This window comes from Miniopterus schreibersii (genome assembly GCF_964146895.1).
Source record: "Miniopterus schreibersii genome assembly, chromosome: 2".
NCBI classification, from domain to species: domain Eukaryota; kingdom Metazoa; phylum Chordata; class Mammalia; order Chiroptera; family Miniopteridae; genus Miniopterus; species Miniopterus schreibersii.
The window spans coordinates 95,274,094-95,297,706 of NC_138102.1; the positions used below are offsets into that span (position 1 = coordinate 95,274,094).

General features: G+C 41.5%; 1 protein-coding gene across 4 annotated transcripts in view; it reads right to left on the reverse strand.

Annotated features, from left to right (window-relative positions):
* Positions 1 to 211: 211 nt before the first annotated feature.
* Positions 212 to 23,613, reverse strand: part of FGF9 (fibroblast growth factor 9) — a 133,845-nt gene continuing 110,443 nt past the window's right edge. For all 4 annotated transcript variants that reach the window (XM_081129901.1, XM_081129898.1, XM_081129900.1 and 1 more), the window contains exon 3: positions 212 to 1,078. In XM_081129901.1, coding sequence (XP_080986027.1) covers positions 833 to 1,078 — 246 coding nt within the window. In that variant the 3' untranslated portion in view covers positions 212 to 832. The remainder of the gene's footprint in view (positions 1,079 to 23,613) is intronic.

Here is a 23,613-nt window from a genome sequence, read left to right on the forward strand (position 1 = left end):
TTATATTCACTTGCATGAATTCACCACAGGTTTATAGCGGACTTTCCCATTTAATGCTTACAGAGCCTAAGCTTCCAAAATGCCTATCTGGCCTGTACATATTTCATTAAAAATAAACTCTATATAATAAATAAATATATAAAATAAATAAAATGTTGCCTTTGGAATTTCTATAAATAAATTTAACTTTTTTTTTTTTTTTTTTTTTTTTACTAAGAGGTCTTTGCTTTAAATTCACTGGGATGGCACCAGTGAGAATTAACTGAAAAGGTCTCTTAAGTGAGACTGCACCCTCCAAGCCTTTGAAAATGCAGTGTACCCTTGTGCAGACCACCAGCCAAGATCTCATGAGTTGAAGTGTGGCAGCTGTGCTGATACCAGCTGAAGGACAACTGATTGGACATGTGAAAGTGTGTCTATTCCCCAGCATGCATCAGGCCACAGTCCTCTATTTTGCTCCTGTCTTTGACACCCTGCTGCTCATCCACTCACTCACTCTCTCTCTTTCCCTTTCTCATTCTCTCCCTCTCTCTCTCTCACACACACACACACAGGCATGCACACACGCGTGCACACACACACACACACACACACACTCTTCTTTCCTCACAATAAATCAAGTGGGCACAGGCAGGCCTCCAGGAGGAAAGGTCTGTAAGTGCAACACAAAATCAGCAAGTCCCCATCCAAGCCTCCATCCTATGTTATGCATGCGACAAAATTTGGCAACAGTGGAGCAGATGTGATGACACAGCTAATCAATAAGAACCCACTGCACGGAACCTTTATAGTGGTTACTTTTTTAAGGGCTCAAGTGAAGAAATGGTCTTTGTCAACTTTGGCTGAGAATATCCTTATATAGTTCGGGTACTTTGTCAGGGTCCACTGGTCTTGGTAAAAAATGTGTGAATTTCTGGTGCCGTTTAGTCCTCGTTCCTTCTCTTGGGGTCCCATCTTTATTTAATGCAACATAGTATCTCCTTCCAGTGTCCACATGTTTATAGAGATTCGAAGAGTATGTGTTATACCAGTTTTCTTCGAACTGTTCTCTGAATACACACTCTTGGGTTAGTTTTTCCTGTTTAAAAAAGAAGAAGAAGCAAATAAGTTTTCTGAAAAATTAACTACTTTCTACATTTAAAACAATTTTCAATTGCTACACATTATAACTCTGGCGAGAAAATGGTGATTTTAACCTACTATAACCATTTTAACACATTTTGCCAAAAGTGCTTAACTGTATAAATTTAACGCATTCTCATTTCTTATTCAGAATGATTAAAGCACAAAAGATTCCAAATATTTTTTAGTTAGACTTTTCCACCTGCCAATTAGAATGAGTCAAACAGGCAAAGGACAACTAACAAGATGAGCTGTTCTCATTTTTACTATAGCAATTAGGGTGATGACCATCCCAGCAGAAACCAAAGGTTCAGGTAACTGCTTCATCTTTTCTGTATTTTCCATAAAGTACTTGCTACAGAGACCAACATGAGCAACATCACTAATGATGTCAGATGTTGTCTGACCTTTGAACAGTGGCTTTTGCTTATCTCTCTACAAGCGTGGTTTTCAAACATCAGTGTACACAAGAATCACCTCAGATGCTTTTTAAAATGCAGATTTCCAACCCCCAATCCCTTAAAATTCTGATCCAGAAAGCCTAGAAATATGCATTTGTAACAGGCCCTTGGGGGAATTTTGATACAGATGCCCCTTGATCCACATTTTAAGGTAGAGCGCTTTTGGTCATGACTGAAGTGAAAACAAATATTTTAGCCCTCCTATTCCCCTTTACTTCAATGGTAAAAGAACCCCCCACCAACTTCAAAAGCCACATTCTCAGGCACACAGCTACCAAGAGAAAAGCTGCACTAATTCCCACATTCATAAAGCAAAAAGGTTCCTCCACCCCAGAACCTGGGGCTTCTGCGGCCTCCTGTCATGGGCAGGAGTAGTGACCAGAAACAACGTGCACATTACACCCCAGAACCATGAACAATGCTCCAAGTACAACCTCGAGCTGTTCACCTGACACCTGGAGAAACAAGGCAACAGACTGAATGGCCTCTCTGCTCTTCTCATCCCTGAACTGAAACGTTTAAAATCAATCACTTCCTAGATAGTACTTTTTAAAAATAAACACAAAAATGGCTTTTTTAAATCTCCCCCTTGCTCTTGCCCACCTGGCACCTTACATAAATAAGAAAAATAAAAATAAATGCACACACACAGAGTTAAAACAGCAGAACAGATCAGGACACTTGACGTGCTTTCAATTCTGTCATTCAGACTCAGAGGACAGACAGCAAACTCTACATCACCAAAATACAGATGTCCTTTTTACATACACACACCTGAGAACACAACTTAGGGCATTGAGTTCATAGATATCAGCTGGGCAGAATCCATCCTCTCTGACTGCTGTGGAGTAAGTCAGGAGAGCAAAGGAGAGGAGAAAGGCAGAGTCTGACAAAATCAGTAGTCCAACAAAGGCCACCTCTCGCCTTCTCTTCTTTAATTTACTGAAGGCTTAAAACCCACACAAAAGTGCACAAGGGCCTGTGCTTCCTGACAGGTGCTCCTCCAGAGATCAGGAAGCATTGAGTAGGTCTGTAAAAAAATTTTATCTCATTGGACAAGTTTTTGCTAAGTGAGTGGGGAAACAGAAATTAAAAACAATGCATCTAGCAAGGACAGAAATGATGGGAAAACTGAACAGCCGATGCTGGGTGTATGGGGACAAATGGGTGGCAGGGAGTGAGAAGTAATCCATATCCCCCTCTATAAAAACCACTCTCTCTTGGGGTGCCAGGAGAATTGTGCAGGAAGGGGCCCTTTGCCTCCTCTACACATAAACTAGAGGTACATTCTGAGGGGCACCCACCAGCACCCTCTGCTCTGGGGAGATGAGGCTGAATCTCTATTAAAACTGGTAAAATTGCCCAGCCGGGCATGGCTCAGCAGTTGAGCATCTACCTAGGATCCAGACCTAGGATCCAGGAGATCACAGTTCAATTCCCTGGCCAGGGCACACGCCCTGGTTGTGGGCTTGATCCCCAGGGGGGGCATGCAGGAGACAGCGGATCAATGACTCTCTTCATTGATGTTTCTGTCTCTCTCTCTCCCTCTCCCTTCCTCTCTCTGAAATCAATAAAGATATAGTAAAAAAAAAAAAAAAAAGACACTAACAGCCATTTCAATCTTTCCTTCCATCTGTATAATAAATATTGTCCTCACAAACAAGATTATTCATAGCTAAAATGCTGGTTTGGGTTTGCTGTGATTAAGTTAAATTTTCTAAACAAAATTTGTTCACTTTTACCTAACTTCATAAAATGGACCAAACTATGGGATTGTATAATGAGCTTTAGTTCTACAAAGCTAATTCAAACTAAGCTTTCTTTTTCTCAGCAGGAAATCACATTAGTTGACAGACACTTTCCTTAAAAAAACAGAATTCTTCCTCCTCCTTCTGGAACATGAGTTGTGCACTAGCTTGTACACACATCACACCTAGTTGTGCACACTGTCTTGGATGAGGAACACACACAGGTGACCTCAGCAAGAAACAGCTGGCATGCAAAATGGCTCTGGAGACTGAGGCCCATGTGGATTCCAGCTTTGCCCCTCACTGGCTGTGAACATTTATAACTACTTACTAACCTCCCAAATCTCGGGAGCCCCACCCTTAAAGCAGGTGAGGAATAAGGATCTTAAGAGACGACTGTCATAAATATGCATGCAAAGAGCATTGTCTGACACACAGGAAACCTTCCATAGACAGTGCTTAAATTAACACCATAGCCTCTCAGAGCTGGAACAGGCCTTAGGAGACAGCTGGTGCAACTCTTCCTGTCAAATATGCGTAAAGTGATCTGCCCCCATCTATGCCACAGGATCTCTTAAGAGTAATGAAACCACTAGAAGTCTCCAGGGTCCCTACTGGAGATGCAGGCCCTTCTGTTTTCCACTTGTCACTAAGCAGTGTGATACCTCCAGACCCTAGGTCAGTCTGTCCCAGAAGTCTTTTGATGCTGCTCCCCAAGGGTCAGGCACTGGGAGCTGTGCAGGAGACAGGCTGGAGTACAGCCACTCTTACCTAAGACTCATATGTGTTTCCTTCCTTCACTACCTCAAAAATGTAACTTTTTAAAAACATGACTTTACAGGAGGAATGAGAACAGATTAAAAAAACAGATTATGAACAAAATTCTACAGTGGAAGTATATCGCAGTCTAACAATGAAACACATTTATTTTCAACATTCAATAAAAGGTTTTTATATTACATTTTTGGGGTTTGTTTTTTTGTTTTGTTTTTTTAGTTAAAAAAAAAACTTTAAAAAGTTGAATAAGCTAAGAAATTGAATGGGCCTTTTCATTGCTCAGTGAACACAGTAGTATTCCCCTACCAGGCTATTTTAGCATCATTTATACATACATAATGTAACTTTCTAGGCAACCCTGAAAATATTTCATTTAAAATAGTATAATCTAAGGCCCGCATTTGTTGTGATGGTTAAGAGTTCAGCTGCTTCATATATGGGAGGGTTGTAGCTTCCCTTAACAAGTTAAACGAGGTTGTGCAGACATTACATTGCAAAACCACTGGGACCTTTCAGCTCCTGTAATTATTACAGTTGGTATAATGCCACTCAGACACAACTATATACCTTAAAAATTTTTAATGACCATTAAAAATTAAAGACCCTTTTACTTTTCTGTATCATGTACATGCTTTTAAATAATTTCTTCCTCTTATTGGGAATTATGTTAATATGTGATTATTTTTACACAGATCAATAAAAGTAGCAATATTTACAGAATTAATCTCTTTCTGCTCACACTTCAGTACTTAGTGATAAAATATTTAATTGAGGTGAATATATTTATGTTATGCATTTGTACTCCAAAGTGACTTTTCTAAATTAAAAATAAGTAAATGAATGCAAATTGGGACAGCAAAAAATATATTAACCTGTATTCTTATAAATATATGCAGAGGAGAAAAAAGTTTCTGCCTTCAAATAAACGACACACTTTAGAATTATGGAAGTCAGATGTTTGAAAACTACCACATGTTTCCAATGCAGACAGTTTATAGAGTATTCCACTATAAAGTGATCAATTCTTATTTTATTGTATTTCCATGTTTTAATTTTTTTCAGATTATTTCAGATTATTATAGCTGTTTATGGCATACCTAGCTTTGAAATGTTGGATTCTATCACTAGGCTTGGGTGAAGAATGTGGATTTAATTCAAAAGTCTACTAAAGCCCATGCTTTGGAACAAAACCTGGTGAATGTTAGCAACTATGGAAATCTCTTTTCATTTTGTATCACCAAACTCTGAGCAGTCGGGAAAAACTGAAATTAAAACTTCAAAACTTTTGCCAATCCTATTAAAACCAAAGGATGAGATAATAATGTGAAAATTACAGTACACCCCAGAAAATGTTTAGAGATGTTATAAGATATAAACTCATATAGACAATTAAAAATATTAGACAACTGAAAATACGTAGTCCACATGGACTTTACTATGCCCAATTCATATCTATAGCCATTTAAAAAACTGAAAACAGAAATTTTCAAAATTCGAGAATCATTTTCCTTGAAAATTAATAAACTTTATCATGCTATTTTAAAATGTGGTTTCCATATTTATATATACATGTAATATAGATGGTGTAACTTAAACCACACTATCAAAATAGTCACATTTATCCAACTCAAGAGGTTGCTTCAACTACTTGCATGAATCTGAGGTGGGTGATATACAGAAACTGAGTTCCTGAATACTTTGTAAGTTAATGATTTGATGCAATAACTAGCTCCCATATCTGCTCTTTATTAGTCATAGTATTTAAACATCCCTGAACCACAATGACCTGTACTTGTGTAGTCTTCGTCATTGACAATCTAGCAGTAATGTCTTAATGGGAGTTGTTGCAGGGATCAAGGTGGTTAAATATAATGACCATTAATAAGAAGCCAGATCTTTTAACTCTTCTCTCCTTGGAGAAGTCCCAAAGTAGACAGAAAGCAACTCACACAGAGAGAATAGGAAGGCAGCAATACTTCTTGTTTTATTAGAAGTTCCAATTCAGATTCAACCCCTTTGTGCCCTCAATATGGCTCACCTTAAGCCCCAGTTTTCAAAATCACTTCAAACCCCCCCCTATTCCAGATGGGCCTGTTTTCAGATCCATGATCCAGGCCAGCAGAATTGCCAGCAGGCTGGGCCAGGTGTGGCTCAGCAGTTGAGCATTGACCTAGGATCCAGGAGATCTCAGTTTGATTCCCGGGCAGGGCACATGCCCAGGTTGCGGGCTTGATCCCCAGTCAGGGGCATGCAGGAGGCAGCCGATCGATGACTCTCATCATTGATGTTTCTCTCTCTTTCTTTCTCCCTCTCTCCTCCTCTCTCTGAAATCAATAAAGATGTGTGTGTGTGTGTGTGTGTGTGTGTGTGTGTGTGTGTGTGTGTGTGTAAAATTGAATTATATATAATATATACATATTATATATATAAATATATATAAATATACATATACATATAATAGAATTGTGGGAACAACTGAATAAGTTGTGTCTGGTCAATGTAAACAAGAAGAAGCAAGTAGGCAGAAAATTTTTCATTTTACCTCATCAAAATATATAGAAACTTAAGAATTCCTATTGTCTCCACTCCTCCCCTACCAAACCAAACAGAACAACAATAAGAAAATAATAATAAAAATAAAACAGAAAATACCTTCCCTCCAGAAGCTGCTGACTTAGATATTTGGGGAATCAAGGTTGGGCACAGTCTGAATCCAAGGGGACCTGCAGACATCTCCAAAGCTGTGGACTCACCACCCATATGGCACTATCAATGACACCAGGACAGACCTGCCATATTGCCACAGGACAGGCTACACAACTTAGGGGCCTTCCTAAGAAGCTACCTATAGACATGGACATTTGTTTAGCAAGTCATATCAGCTCATAAACTTTCTCTACATTTCCAGAAATAATGTCCCATAGGAAAAAGGAAACCTGCCTGAGGGTATAACAGAATTCAAATCTGAGAAGTTTGATATTCACGTTAAGAAATGTTTTTGCTTCTGTCAATGTGTAGAAAATGCACATTTAAGTCTTCCATAAAGAACACTACAGGAACCCGACCAGGCATGGCTCAGCAGTTGAGCATCAACCTAGGATCCAGGAGATCGAGGTTCGATACCCAGTCAGGGCACATGCCCAGGTTGCGGACTCGATCCCCAGTTGGGGGCATGCAGGAGGCAGCTGATCAATGACTCTCTCATCACTGATGTTTCAACTCTCTCTCTCCCTCTCCCTTCCTCTTTGTGAATCAATAAAGACATATTAAAAAAAAAAAAAGAACACTACAGGAAAAGTTTACAAAATTTATTTTAGGATCTTTGAGCACCAAATTTAAGAGAAATCATATGTAACATTTCTTCTTTTTTCTTTTTTCATTTATTGTTGACAGTACTGCAGATGTCCCCAATTTCCCTCCCTTTATCCCCCTCCACTCAGTCACCACTACACCCTAGGCCTTCCACACACTATTGTCTCTGTTCACAGGTTACGCATAGATGCATATATGTTCTTTGGTTAATCTCTTCCTGCCCCCCCACTTCCCTCCCCTCTGAGATCTTTCATTCTGTTGCATGCATCCATACCTCTGAATCTGTTTTGTTCATCAGTTAATTTATTCATTAGATTCCACACATAAGTGAGATCATGTGATATTTGTCTTTCTCTAACTGCCTTATTTCACTTAGCATAATAATCTCCAGGTCCATCCTTGCTGTCTAAAGGGACAAGAGCTCCTTGTTTATTAGAGCCACATAGTACTCCATTGTGTAAATGAACCACAGCTTTTTTATCCACTTTTCTATTGATGGGCACTTGGGCTGTTTCCATAGCTTAGCTATTATAAACTGCGCTGCTATGAACATAGGGGTGCATATATTCTTTCTGATTGGTGTTTCAGGATTCTTAGGATATATTCACAGAAGTGGGATCACTGGGTCAGATGGCAGCTCCATTTTTAATATTTTGAGGAACCTCCACACTGTTTTCCACAGTGGCTGCACCAGTCTGCATTCCCACCAGCAGTGTACTAGGGTTCCCATTTCTCCACATCCTCACTAGCACTTCTCGTTTGTTCATTTACTGATGGTAGCCATTCTGGCAGGTGTGAGGTGATACCTCATTGTAGTTTTACTTTTCATCTCTCTGATGATTGGTGACTGAGCATTTTTTTCAAGTCTCCTGGCCATCTGTATGTCCCCTGTGGAGAAGTGTCTATTCAGGTCCTTTGCCTTTTTTTTAATTGAATTACTTGTCGTTTTCCTGAGTTGTATGAGTTCTTTGTATATTTTGGAAATTAACCCCTTAACAGATGTATCATTGGCAAATACGTTCTCCCAAATTGTGGGTTCCCTTTTCATTTTGTTGATGGTTTCTTTTGCTGTGCAGAAGCTTTTTAGTTTGATGTAGTCCCATTTGTTTATTTTTCCCTTTGTTTCTCCTGCCGTATAAGATGTATCAGTGAATATACTGCTACATGAGATGTTTGAGATTTTACTACCTATGTTTCCTTCTAGGATTTTTGCGGTTTCATGACTGAAACTTAAGTTTATCCATTTTGATTTTATATTGTATACGGTGTAAGTTGGTGGTCTAGGTTCATTTTTTTGCATGTATCTGTCTAATTTTCCCAACACCATTTATTGAAGAGACTGTCTTTACTCCATTGTATGTTCTTGCCTCCTTTGTCAAATATTAATTGACCAAAATGGCATGGGTCAATTTCTGGGTTCTCTGTTCTATTCAATTGATCTATATGCCTGTTCTTGTGCCACTAACAGGCTGTTTTCATTATAATAGCTTTGTGGTATCATTTCACATCAGATACTGTGATCCCTCCAACTTTGTTCTATTTCCTCAAGATTACTGAGGGTATTCAGGGTCTTTTTTGGTTCCATATAAATTTGTGGAATACTTGTTCTAGATCTGAGAAATATTCCATTGGTATTTTAATAGGGATTACTTTGAATCTGTAGATTGCTTTGGGTAGAATGGACATTTTAATATTAATTCTTCCAATTTATGAACATGGCATATCCTTCCACTTGTTTGTGTCTTCCTCTATTTCCTTTTTCAGTGTCCTATTGTTTTCTGAGTACAGGACTTTTACCTACTTGGTTAAGTTTACTTCCAGGTATTCTATTATTTTGTTGTAATGATAAATGGGATTGGTTTTTAGTTTCTCTTTCTGAGAGTTTATTATTGGAGTATAAAATGCCATTGATTTTGGGGTGTTAATTTTGTATCCTGCTACTTGCTGAACTTGTTTATTACATCTAGCAGTTTTTTGGTGGAATCTTTAGGTTTCTCTATATACAAAATCACGTCACCTGCAAATAAATAGTTTTACTTCTTCCTTTCCAATTTGGATGCCTTTTGTTTCTTCTTCTTGTCTGATCTCTGTGGTTAGGACTTCCAGTACTGTGTTGAGTAAGAGTGGTGAAAGCGGACATCCCTGTCTTATTCCTATTCTTAAGGGAAATGACTTTATTTTTTGCTCATTGAGTATGATGTTGGCTGTAGGTTTGTCATGTATGGCCTTTATTATGTTGAGGTATGCACCCTCTATTTCTGCTTTGCTGAGAGTTTTTATCATAAATGGCTGCTTGGTTTTGTCAAATGCTTCTTCTGTGTCTATTGATATGATCATGTGATTGGTTTCTTTCACTTTGTTTATGTGATGTATCACATTTATTTATTTGTGAGTATTATACAAGCCTTGCATACTCAGAATAAATCCCACTTGGTTATGGTGTATGATGTTTTTAATGTATAGCTAGACCTGATCTGCTGATATTTTGTTCAGGATTTTAGCATCTATATTCATCAGGGATACTGGCCTGTAATTTTCTTTCTTTGAAATGTCTCTGTCTGGTTTTAGAATAAGGATAATGCTGGTCTCGTAAAAAGACCCTGGAAGTCTTCCTTCCTCTTGAATTTTTTGAAATGGTTTCAGGAGGATAGGTGTTAGTTCTTCTTTGAATGTTTGGTAGAACTCGCCTTTGAAGCTATCTGGTCCTGAACTTGTTTGCTGGGAGTTTTTTGATGACTGCTTCAATTTAATTAGTTGTTATTGGCCTATTCAGGTTTTCTGATTCTTCCTGGTTGAGTTTTGGAAGACTGTATGTTTCTAGGAATTTGTCCATTTTGCCAGGTCATTCAGTTTGATGGCATATAGTTGTTCATAGTATATTCTTACAATCCTTTGTATTTCTGTGACGTCAGTTGTTACTTTGCCTCTTTCATTTCTGATTTTGTTTATTTGGGTCCTTTCTCTTTGTTTCTTGATGAGTCTGGCTAAAGGTTCATCAATCTTGTTCATCTTTTCAAAGAACCAGCTCTTGGTTTCATTGATCTTTTGCATTTATTTTAGTCTCTATGTCATTTATTTCTGCTCTGATCTTTACTGTTTCCTTCCTTCTACTTACACTGGGCTTTTCTTGTTGTGCTCTTTCTAATTCTTTTAATGGTAGGGTTAGATTGTTTACTTGAGCTTTTTCTTGTTTCTTCAGATAGGCCTGTAGTGCTATGAATTTCCCTCTCAGGACTGCTTTCATTGTGTCCCATAGATTTTGGGTTGTATGTGTTCAATTTTCTTAGTTTCCAGGTAATTTTTTATTTCTTCCTTAATCTCACTGGCAACCCATTTATTGTTTAATTACATACCATTTAGCCTCCATGTGTTTGAATTTTTTTTATTATTTTTATTGTAGTTGATTTCTAGTTTCATGCCATTGTGATCCGAGAAGAGGTTTGATGTGATCTCAATCTTCCTGAATTTGTTAAGACTTATTTTGTGTCCTAACATGTGGTCTATCTTTGAGAATGGCCCATGTGCACTTGAGGAAAATGTATATTCTGCTGATTCGTGAAGAAATGTTCTGTAAATATCAATTAAATCCATCTGATCTAATGTGTCATTTAAGGTCGCTGTTTCCTCACTGATTTTAAGTCTGGAAGATCTATCCATTGATGTCAGTGGAGTGTTAAAGTCTCACATTATGACTATTGCTATGGATCTCTCCCATAAAGTCCATCAAGAGGTTTTTTATATATTTAAGTGTTCCTATGTTGAGTGTGTATATGTTTAAAAGGGTGATATTTTCTTGTTGGATCTATCTCTTTACTATTATGTAGTGACCTTCTTTGCATCATTTATGCCCTTTGTTTTGAGGTCTATTTTGTCAGATATAAGTATTGATATGCCAGGGGTTTTTTGCCTTTCCATTTGCATGGAAATTTTTTTCCCACCCCTTCATGTTCAGTCTGTGTGAATCTTTTATTCTGAGGTTGGTCTCTTGTAGACAGCAAATATACGGGTCATGTTTTCTTATCCATTAAACTACTCTATGTCTTTTTTTTTTATCCTCACCTGAAGATATTTTTTCCTTTGCTTTTCAGAGAGAATGGAAGGGAAAGAGAGAGAGAAACATTGACATGAGAAAGACACATCGATTGGTTGCCTCCCACATCCAACCCAACCAGGGCCCAGAATCAAGCCTGTAACCAAGGAACATGCCCTTTGCAGGAATCGAACCCAGGACCCTTCAGTCCACAGGCTAATGCTCTAACCACTGAGAAAACTGGCCAGAATTTAGTCCATTTACATTTAAGGTTGTTATTGATAGGTACTTATTTATTGCCATTTTTATTCTTTAGACCTATGTTCCTCTTTTTCTCAATTTCCTCTTCTTAAAGCAGTCCCTTTAACATTTCTTGCAATGCTGGTTTGGTGGTAATATGCTCCATTCCCCTTTTTGTGTCTTGGAAGTTCTTTATTTCACCTTCCATTTTAAATGATACCCATGCTGGATAAAGTAGCATTGGCTTCAGGTTCTTGCTTTTCATTACTTTGAATACTTCATGCCAATCCCTTCTGGCCTTAAGTGTTTCTGTTGAGAAATCTTCTGACAGTCTAATGGGTCTCCCTTATAAGTAACTTTCTGTCTCTCTCTTGCTACCCTTTAGAACCTCTCTTTGTCTTTAACATTTGACATTTTAATTATGATGTGTCTTTGTGGATCTCTTTGGGTTCACTTCCACTGGGACTCTGTGCTGCCAGAACTTGTGTGACTTTCCTTCACCAGGTTAGGGAAGTTTTCTGTCATTATTTCTTCCAGTAGGCTCTCTATTCATTGCTCACTATGTTCTCCTTCTGGTACCCCTATGATGGGAATGTTGTTGCATTCCATGTTGTCCCAGAATTCCCTGAAACTAGCCTCCTGCTTTTTAATTCTTTTTTCTTTTTGCTGCTCTAATTGGATGTTTTTTTACCTTGTCTTCCAAATCACTGATTCAATCCTCTACTTCATTCAATCTACTTTTAATTCCTTCCAGTTTATTCTTGATGTCAGAAAAGGTATTCTTCATTTCAGACTGGTTCTTGTTCATGGTTTCTATTCATCTTCCATGCTGTTGTAGTTCCCACTAAGTTTCCTGTAATTCTCACTAAGTTCCTTGAGCATCCTTATAACCATTTATTTGAACTCTATATCTGATCAATTGCTTGCCTCCATATTATTTAGCTCATTTTCTGGAGCTTCCTCCTTTTCTCTCATTTGAGGGTTGTTTCTTTGTCTCCCCATTTTTGCTGTCTCTGTGTTTGCTTCTATGTATTAAATATAACTTCTATGCCTCCCAGTCTTTGTGGGTTGGCCTTATATAGAAAGTGTACTGTGGGAACCAGTGGTGCAGTGTCTTTGATCTCCTGAGATGGATGCTCAAGGAATTCCCTTGCGTGGGTAATTTGGGCTCTCCTGTTGTAATTGGGTCTTTACTGCTGTTGTCTCATTCACGGGTGTATCTCTCCTCCAGCTGGGTGACTGTGAGGCTCAGCCATAACCACATCAAGCTTTCTGTTGTGCAGGTGCCAACAGAACAAAACAAAACACAACAAAACAACAAGAAACACAACAAAAACATAAAAATGACCCCAAAAAACAATAAAACAAAAACAAAAACAATAAAAAAGAAAAGAGAATTAGGGAAGAGAACTAGAATAAAAGAAATGAAAAAATACAAGAAGAAAAAAGGGAGCCCTCACAGGTTTGGCTCAGTGGTTAGAGCATCAGCCCCAGGAATTAAGGGTAATGGGCTCAATTTTGGCCAAGGGCACGTACCTTGGTTGCAGGATTAATCCTCACCCCTAGTCGGGGCACATGCAGGAGGCAACTGATCGACATGTCTTTCCTCACATTGATGTTTCTCTCTCTCTCATTCCTACTCTCTCTGAAAAGCAACAAAAAAATGTCCTTGGGTGAGAAACTAAAAAAAGAAGAAGAAGAAAAAGAAAATTAGGGAAGAAAAAAGAATATGAATTTTAAAAAAAGGAGAAAAAATAATAATATGGAATAGGATTCTGAGATGGTGGTGGATTGAGTGGAAGCTACACTGACACTTTCCAGGACCAAACTGGAATTACAACTAAAATGTAGAAAAACCATGCTGAATAATCAACTGAAGACTAGCTGGAGTGCACCCTCATAACCAAAGATGTAAAGCAAAGACCATATTGAAACTGGTAGGAAGTGCAGAGGCACTAGAGGGATGGCTGGGCTCCAACAGGCAGAAGCTGAAGTTCCAGAGGGACATCTCAGATGTGGGGGTTTTGCACTGAGAACTCTAGGACATAAACCCTAAGCAGGGCTCCCCAGCCCAGGGCACCAGAACTGGAAAGGTACCCACATGACATCTGGTTGTGAATAGCAGCAGGGTTTCTGTCTGCCAGGGAGAGAAGGCTGGAAATGCAGGCACCCTCTTAAAGGACCTATGCACATTTTCGTGTGCAGCCACTAACCTTGGGCTCTGGCAGAGGGAGGGCAGAGTTGACTGGAGCTGTGGAGAATCCAGGCATGCTGGCTTGGGGGATGGAAGTCAGGGGCAGCTGTCTGGATTCCTGTGCTGAGTCATTCCCTTATATTGCAGAGGACATCTTTCTCAGGAAGACATTTACCTTCCAAGCAGCTTTTTCCTTGGGAGTAGGGGAGAAGCAATTGCCCACCCATTGAAAACCTCTCTCCCCGCTCTGTGGAGTTTCTATAGCCTGAGGCTCATTAAGAGACTGAAAAACAATCAGCCTCTGGGTGCTTTGAGTATTTGAATGATTTGTTTCTGGACCCAGGGCTTAGGAAAACAGACCTTGATGTGTATCTTGGTCCTTTCTAAACACACTCAGCCCTAGCAGAGTAAGCCACAAGTTGTGGAATGTGGAAAACTTCAAACAGGGTACCCAAGGCCAGTCACAAAGAGCATCTGACATTGGCCTGCACCAGAGACCACCCAAAAGACTTGGAGTCATAGGAGATCTACCTAATATCTAGAAACAAATCCAAAGAGGTAGCCAAAATTGGGAGACAAAAAAACAAGCCTCAAGTGAAAGAACAAAAGAGTTCCCAGAAGAAGAACTAAATGAAATGGAGGTAAGGAATCTACCAGAGATAGAGTTCAGAATACTGATCATAAAAATGCTCAACAGCATGAGAAAAGAAATGGAAACTATAAAGGAAATTAAGAATGACATAGTAGAAATAAAGAATACATTGCAAGGAATAAACAGCAGATTAGGGAAGGCTGAGGATCAGATCAGTGAATCAGAAGACAGGTAGAAAAAAATCACTCAACCAGAGATCCAAAAGGAAAAAACAATTAAAAAACAGGACAGTTTAAGGGAGCTGTGGGACAACATGAAAAGTAACAGTATTTGCATCGTAGGAGTGCCAGAAGAGGTCGAAAGGGTTAAAGAGATCGAAAGAGGTCTAAGCAAGGGTTAGAGAACCTATTTGAAGAAATAATGGCAGAAAACTTCCCTAACCTGATGAAGGAAAAAGTCACATAAGTTCAGAAGGCACAGAGAGCCCCAAGTAAGAAGAACCCAAAAAGGCCCACACCAGGACACATCATAATCAAAATTCCAAAAATTCAAGACAGGGAATCTTAAAGGTAGCAAGAGAAGAGCAATCTGTTACCTACAAAAGAGCTCCCATAACATTGTCAGATAATTTTTCATCAAACTCTACGGAACATGAATTATTCAAGGAAATGAAAAGCAAGGATCTGAAACCAAGAATACTCTTATCTAGCAAGTTTATCATTCAAAAATAGATGGTGAAATAAAGAACTTTCCAGACAAAAAAAAAAATGGCTAAAGGATTTTATCACCACCAAACCAGCATTCTAAGAAATGTTAAAGGGACTTCTGTAAAAAGAAGTAGAAATAGAGAGAAAGAGAAACATAGACGTAAAGAAATAAAATGGCAATAGATAAGTACCTATCAATAGTAACCTTAAATATAAATGGATTAAATGCTCCAATCAAAATATAGGGTGGCAGAATGGATAAGAAAACAATACCCAAATATATGCTGTCTACAAGAATCCCTCCTCAGAATAAAAGAATCACAGATGGAAAAAAAAAACCTTCTGGAGGACTTTAAAGGAGATATCGACAGCAATACAGTCATAGTAGGGGATTTATCACCCCACTGACTGACTTCACTGGATAGATCTTCCAGACTAATAATCAACAAGAAAACAGTGACTCTAAATGACACACTAGATCAGAACCTTTCACCCCAAAGCTGCAGAATATACAATCTTAAATGCACATGGGACAGTCTCAAAGATAGACCACATGTTAGGACACAAAACAAATCTCCACAAGTTCAAGAAGATTGAAATCATATCTAGCACCTTCTCAGACATTTACACCATAGAATACTATGCAGCCATTAAAAAAAAAAAAAAAAAGGATCCCTTATCTTTTGAGACAGCATAGTGGGACCTGGAGAGTATTATGCTAAGTGAAATAAGCCAGTCAGAGAAAGACAAGTATCACATAATCTCACTCATATGTGGAATCTAATGAAGACAATAAACTGATGAACAAAATAGTTACAGAGACATAGAAGCAAGGAACAGACTGATGAATTTCAGAGGGAAGGCAGGGTTGGGGGTTGGGAGCTGGAGAGAATAACCTAAGAACTTACATGCATATATGCATAACCCATGGACACAGAAAATAGTGTGGTGAAGGTCTGGAGGGGAGGTGATCAATGTGAGGGAAAGGGGACATTTGTAATACTTTCAACAATAAAGATAAATTAAAAGAAAATGAAAAAGTAAAAACAAAATAAAAAGAAGAATATGGAATAGGAAAAGGAAACCAGTATAAAAGAAAAGAGGAAGAAAAAAATTATGAAAAGGAAAAACGAAAGAAAAATAAGAAAAGGAAAAAAGAAGAGAAAGGAGAAAGGAAAAATATAGAGGAAGAAAAGGAAAGAGAAAAATAAGAGATATAAAAGAAAAAAGTGAGACAAAAATAATAAAGCAACAAAAATGAAAAATAAAGAAAATAATGCAAAAAAATGGGGAAAAATTTGAAGTGGAGTTCAGCTCAGCAGAGTTTGGTTCCTCCTGGGAGCTCCCTTTGGATGCTGCTCTTATGTTGACTAAGCTCACTGTTTTGTGTTCCATTCTTGGGCCTCCCAGGAGGTACTTTGGTGCTAGCTACTGTCAGAAGTTGTCCACGTTTGGCTCTCAGCAAACTGTTCAAAGCTTCAAGCAATTAACAGATTGTGGCTGCCCCCACAAGGCTTGGCTATGGGCAAGAGGGTCCAAGCTGCACTCAAGGCTTGTTTATTAGCAGCACAGGGCCCAGGGGTTGGTCAGCAAACATCCCAAGGCACCTTGGGATCCACGTCCACCCACCTCCGCCTGCTGCCCAGGTGTCAGGCTTAGTCACTGAAAAGGCTGATTCTAAAGAGGATTTTGACGGAATCCAGAGATGACATCCAGAGATGACATCTCTTGATCTCCTGTGAGGGGTACATGTCATTCAGATTTCAGGGAAGATGATGTGTGTTTCCCCATCCCAGAGTCACACATATGAGTCTGTCCCAGAATATTTCCCTGACTTTGGCAGGGCAGAGACCCTCGTATGCAGTCCAGCGGGATCTTCTGGAAGCTGAGAGTTTCTATCAGCTCTCCCATGAAGGCGAAGCACCGATCAGGTTCCCAGGATAGTGGGGGAAATGGCCCCACCTCAAAGTCAGTCACTGAGGACCCCTGAGACTCTCCAGACCTGTATCTTGGGCCTCTACTGCTGCCTTCTCATCAGGAGTCTGAGATGCAGGGTGGGGCAAACATGATTCCTGAAGGTAGGGCAAAGCTGTACCCCTGAGGGCAAGGCAGGGTATTTGCCTTTCCCCAGGCTGTTGCTGCTGGGAGGGGCTTGCACTTCTCAGGAAAAATGGCTGCTATGGTATTGGGGGGACGACCAAGCACAAGTCTCCTGGCTGCCACATTTCCACGTCTCCTCCCAATGCCTACCACCCAACCCTTTCCTCAGGAGACTCCAGTCTGCACCACTGAAGCCTTGGGTTAGCGGCTGCAAAAATCCAGTGCTCTGGTTTTTGCTTTTTTTTTTCTGGCTTTGTCTCTGGCAGACTCCATCTCTCCCTGGTGGACAGAAGCCCTGCTCCTGGCTGCTTTGCTGGTGGCTGTTCTGGCTCTGGTGCTCTGGAGTGGGGAAGCCCAGCCTGGGGGCCGGGCCTCATTTCTCTCATGGAAAATCCCCCAGCAGCCAAGATACCCCTCCTCACCTTGGCCTGCTGCCCGTGGGCACTGGGCCAGTCGTCTGGTGGCCCTGCCCCTCTACCAGTCTTGAGGTGGTTTCTGCCCTTCCTTTTTAAGTCTCCTCTTCGGCCAGTCTACAGTTGGTAATTCAAGGTGAATGTTCCCCAGTTTAGTTTTATTTCCAGTTTGGTTCTGGGAGGAGGTGCAAGAAAGATCCACCTACTCTGCCACCATCTTGAAACCCCATATGTGACATTTCTTACCACATACAATTACCTGGTAAGAACAGTCTGTCAGGCATTCCAAGATGACTGCAGAGGAAGGGAAAGCAACACACACCTCCTCCTGGTGCCAATCCCAATTGACAGCTAAAATTTAGAGCAATCAACCTGAATAAACAATGGAAGGACACCTGAATGGAAGTATTATATCCAAAGATATAATAAAAATGGAGGTGCAGAGAGGGCTGGTCCCTTGACACAGGTGCAGCAGCTCAGAAGCTGGAGAAATATCATGGCTGCAAAAGTCCCCCATTAGGAAAATGGAGTCTCAACCACATGCTAGGACCCCCCAAACCAGAGCACCAGGGCCAGGAAGAAGAGACTGCATAGAATGTGGCAGCGAAAATGAACAGGGACTTTGTATGCTGGAAAGAGAAGGGAGTCTGCTAGAATCTCAGGTGCTCTCCTTAAGGACCAACACACAGGGGCTCATTCCTGGTCACTCACCTGGGGCTCTCATAGAGGTAAGGAGAATCAGGGCATATGGAAGACATAAAGAGAAGATCTGGGTGGCATAGCTTCAGAGATCTGGAAGGTAGGCTACTGAGGTCCCTGTCCTGAGTCAACATCCCATACTGCCCTCAGGTGCCACCTCCCAGGGTCCAGCGCTTCTATTCTTACAGCACCAGCTGGAGAAAGTGCACTAACCCTGTCCTCCAAATACTGGTGACACCACCCTCCCAAGCTCAAGTCCAGCATAAAGGACTGTTGGCTGCACCCAACAGGGACTTGGGGTGTGCGCTATTTTCCTGGAGAAACTATAGACAGACTCTCAGATGATCATTGATCTGAATGGCTTTGGAACAAGGGCCAATCTTTCCCCCCTCCCACAGGTGAGTCAGGCACTACCCCCAATGGAAGACTTCCTTGTCAGGGTCTCAGGCAGCATGTAGCTGTGGAGCTAGGGGGAGGCATGCTATTGCACCCTTCCCATGGCCCTGTGCCATCCCTAACAAAGAGCTGCCCTGAGTGGCATTCCCAAATTCTGCTGGCACTGGCCAGCCAAGAAAATTTCCACATGGGTAATAAAGTGCAACTCAGAACTGGGACATTTGGCACAATCCCCTTAGAGCCTTCTGTCAGGGTCTCGGGCAGGGCACTGCCAAGCTAGGAGAAGGCAGCTAGTTCCCCTCCTGAGGGCCAAGGGCCCGCATCATCCCAATCAAAGGGCAGATTTGATCTGCATCCCCAAATCCTGCTGGCCCCATCCTGCTAAGCTCACATCCGCAGGGGGATGGGGGTGCAACTCAGAATTGGGACATTTGCCCATGACCCCTTTGGAGGCCTCTGTCAGGTTCTCTAGCAGTGTGGTGCAGAGCTAGAAGGACATGAACAGCTATCTCCCCTCACAAGGGCCAGCACCACCTCCAGTGGAGGGCTGCCTTGATCTGTTCCTCCAACTCCTGCAGTGGGGAAGGGAACAGAGGGAATAGCTCAGAACCAGGAGCTTGAGAATGCAGCTCAGCTGGGGTCTCTGAAAGGGTGGCTATGGAGCTAGGGGGAGGAGGCATGCAACTTTCTCCCTCATGGGGCCAGCATGATCACCAACATAAGACTGACCTGATCTGTTTCAAAAGCCCAGCTGGCCCCATCCAGCTAGGCTCAGCTTTGAGGGAGAAGGAGGCTCTGCTCAGAGCCTGGACATTCAAAGTATATCTACCTCAGAGGCTCCTGTCAAGGGCTTGAACAGGAAGGGCTATAGAGCTAAAAGGAGGAGTGCAGCTTGACCCCCTCCCAGGGCACAAGTCAGTGCCTCCCTCAAAAGAAGGCTTTCTCGATCTGTTTGTCCAAGCCCTAGTGAACCCATCCTGTCTTGCTGAGCTTGCTCCTGCAGTGCGGACAGCTGGTTACACCCAACCTGAACCTGTGGTGCACTCCTCCTGGGGAAGACGGAGTTGGAGACCTAGGCAGAGTGTGAATGGTATGGTTCTAGAGTAGGGGCCACATTCTCCCTGTTGGGTACCAGATCACACTGCCCCAAACTAGGGGATCCACCCTGTCTGCCTGACCTGGTTGCCCCAACCTACCAAGCCTGAGCCCTGTGGAAGAGTTAGTGGGGTGTGGCCATGTTGGGCCCACTCTACAGCCTTTCTGCATAGGACTATGGAAGAAGTCCAGGCAACCTCAAGGGGAAGTGGAGCAGCCGACAGGTGGACGCCAACCTCAGGAAGCCCTGGTCTTTTATTGATCTGACCTCCAGGAAGCTGACCCAGCTACACAGATTGGCCCCTCCCACAGACACCCAGGTCCCTTTGATGCAGACACACACAGTGAACTGCATGGAAGCTCCAGACAGGTAGCCCAAAACTGGTTACACACAACATCTGACAGCAATCTGTACTTGAATTCCGCCCAAATGGACCCAAAACCAATACAATCAGAGGTGGGCTTCAGACCACACCAGAGCTCAACCCAACGACCCACACAAGCGACATACCCAAAGGAAGAATTCAGCAGGCATCAGACCCTCCTGGGAACAACATCTCATACACAGTGATAGAGGTTTACCCTGATAGCTACCCAGCCTGAAGGGTTAACTCCACCCATGAAAGGGCCAAGAGCATTCATCACAACTCAACTAAACAGGGGGTGTATATAACCCACAGGAAACATTCCTGGAGCACGGAGCACAGTTGATTTGGAAAATTGTGTCACTGGGCCCAAGAAGACACCTCGAGACTGCACCTGCACAGCAGCTTGCATGCCATCGTCAAGCTGAGCCTCAGCCAGTCAGCCTGACAGTTGATACCACCCATGAAAAGGCCAACAGCAATCAAGACCCAATTACAAACTGAAAGGCCCACATAATCCACACAAGGGACATTCCTAGAGATCAAGGAGACTGCACCACTGGGACCCACAGGACACTTTCTGTATAAGGCCAATCCACGAAGACTGGGAGGCATAGCAGTTCTATCTGATACACAAAAACACAAAGAGACAGCCAAAATGGGGAGACAAAGAAATTCCCAAATGAAAAAAAAGGAAGAAGCTCCAGAAAAAGAGGTAAATGAAATGGTGGCAAGCCATTTATCAGACACAGAGTTCAAAGTAATGGTTTATAAAGATCCTTAAACAACATAGTGAGAATTCAAAGAAACTTAATGAGAACTACAAGGAACTTAGTGGGAAATATTGAACAGCCATGGTGAGCCAAGAACTGTGCTAGTTGCTTTACAGATACCATCTCCTGTATCCTCATGGCAATACTGCCATGTGGCTTCATTGGCCCCTTCTCCTAGTCACAGCTCAGCAAGTTTGAGTAGGCTACCCAATTCTGTGCAGCTAGTGGGTGACAGAGACAGGATTTTGATCCTTGTGTTCCCACCACTCTATGCTTTAACTCCAAGTTCAACCAGTTCAGGATGCAAGTATGGGCTTGACTATTCCATCAAAACATAGCAAACTGAAAATCAACTTGAAGGATAGAGAAAGAGAAAAAAATAATAAAAGTCAAGAGAAAACTATCTGAAACACAGCAATTCATATAGAAAATGGATGGATAGAGAGAGGGAGGGAGGGAAGAAGAGAAAGAAGGGAAGAAAGGGAAAGGGAAACATAAACAGAAAGGAAAGGACCAGGACAATAGAAAGAAACCTAGAGCTGAAAGTGAATGGCAATTATGTGAGAATATACAGTGCAATGTAGCAGCTGATGAGGCAAAAAAATCACCCCATGCTACAGCAAGGCAAACATAGGATGCCCACATGGACAATGGTGGGCAATACCTTTGGAATTACCTTGGCAAGTCTGCTCTTGGAATACTTCGTTGAGCTTTGAGCAGTTCATCACAAAGGAAAGGCAATCGCATTGGAGATTTCAATGAAGAATTACAACAGCACAAAAAAAAGAGATTAAGAAAGGAGGGGATCAACTTATGTAAGGATTTGAAGCATTTACTGAGAGGACAAAGTAAGACAGCTCTGTGTATGTCTCCCACTTAACACTGTAACCTTTTAGTCCTTGGGAGAACCCTCTGTGGAAGGTGGTTAGGAATGCAGACATTTTTCCCAGCACCTCTCAGGATGCTGCTGAGGCCACCAGGTGAGTAGACTGACAAAAGATCTTTGCATAAGTACAAGTCAGTCTCTGGCATTGTGGGAGGTTAGGATGAGGTGGCCAGGCCACTGCAGAAGCTGCCTCCAGGGCAGTTACTCCCACTTGGTTCCACTGGGGCTCAAGGGTACCTCCCAAGCAGGACACAGAGCAACTTAGCAGTACCTTGATGGCAAAAGACAGTGACAAGGGAGGACCCTCCCAATGTCAGCAGTGTAGCCTCCAACAGCAGCTGGGAGAAACAGAAGCAGAGACAGGACTGTAGCAAAGGACTGAAGTAAAGATTACATATTCAGGAGACATCTAGCAGCCCTCAAGAGACATTTAACAGCCAATGTTTCCAAACACTGCAGCAAATCTGCCTTCTCTCCTGAGAATACCTACCTATTTTTCCACATTTCATCTGTGAATAATCCTGACATTCTCTTCCACCCCTAGAACTTAGCTCCCTCCTCCAAACTCTCCAAGCCCCTTTTTGTATATAATAATTATATTATAATATTTATCATACCAAATTACAATTTTGGGTTTGCCTACCTGACTCCCCAACAAAGTTGTAAGTTCTTGAATCAGTTCTAGGATCACCCACATGAGGAGGTACCATTTGCATTTTTTGTATAGTCGTTTCCTGTTATCATGGTAGTTCTGTTCTATAGAGTCCCCGCAAACACTGAATTAGTGAATACTGAACCACTTGCTCCTGAGGGAAACAAAGGGTTAGGTTCCTGCCAGCCTCTTACCATAACATTTTTGTTCAATAATCAATACATAACCCTGTTTTATGTGTTTCTGTTTAAGTTAATGTTGTTGATTCAGTAACAATAAACTCACAGCCAATAGCACTGTAACCTGTACCTGAACAAAGCTTGTCTAACACATGTATTTGTCCCATAAAACACATCATAGCCTCCTTGCTCTCAGAAACACCAGACAGCACTCAGCACAATGCTTGGGGGCATTTTAAAACACAAAATCACCAACAAAAACACAAAAATGTGAAAAATGTGGCACTAACTAGATCTTGAAAAGGACACCTGCTTATAGTGAGAGCTGGAACAAGAAGGCAGAGGTCGCCTTGCTGAACCTCAGCTGAGAGGGTACCCACCAGGCCACTTGTATTTTGTTTCTCTGTGTATATTTGAAAATGACCACAAAAGTGCCATGAGGAATAATTTTAGGGTTAACAGCAAATTATGGCAAGTAGACAAGTTGGCAAATACGCAATCTGCAAATAATGAAAATCAACTGTATTTTCAGCACCTACCACCTGGCACATGTTAGTAAGAGGTGATATCAATAATGCTTGTGGACTTAGTGAAAGCAAGCAAGCATGAGTGTGCAAGTAAGTGAATGGAAGAGTGAGTGAGTGAGTGAATGAATGAGCGAGTGAGTGGAAGAGTGACTGAGTATGTGAGTGAAGTAAAGACTGGGTATTCAAGTGACTGAACAAGCACATGGATAAGCGAGTGGAAGCATGAATAAGTGACAGAGTGACTAGAGCGCACATCCTGGATCAGGCTCTCAACAGCATTAATGGGAAGAACTGGGGATACAGGTCTCCCTGAGAGAAGCAGGAAGGTCTTCAATTAAAGGTCCA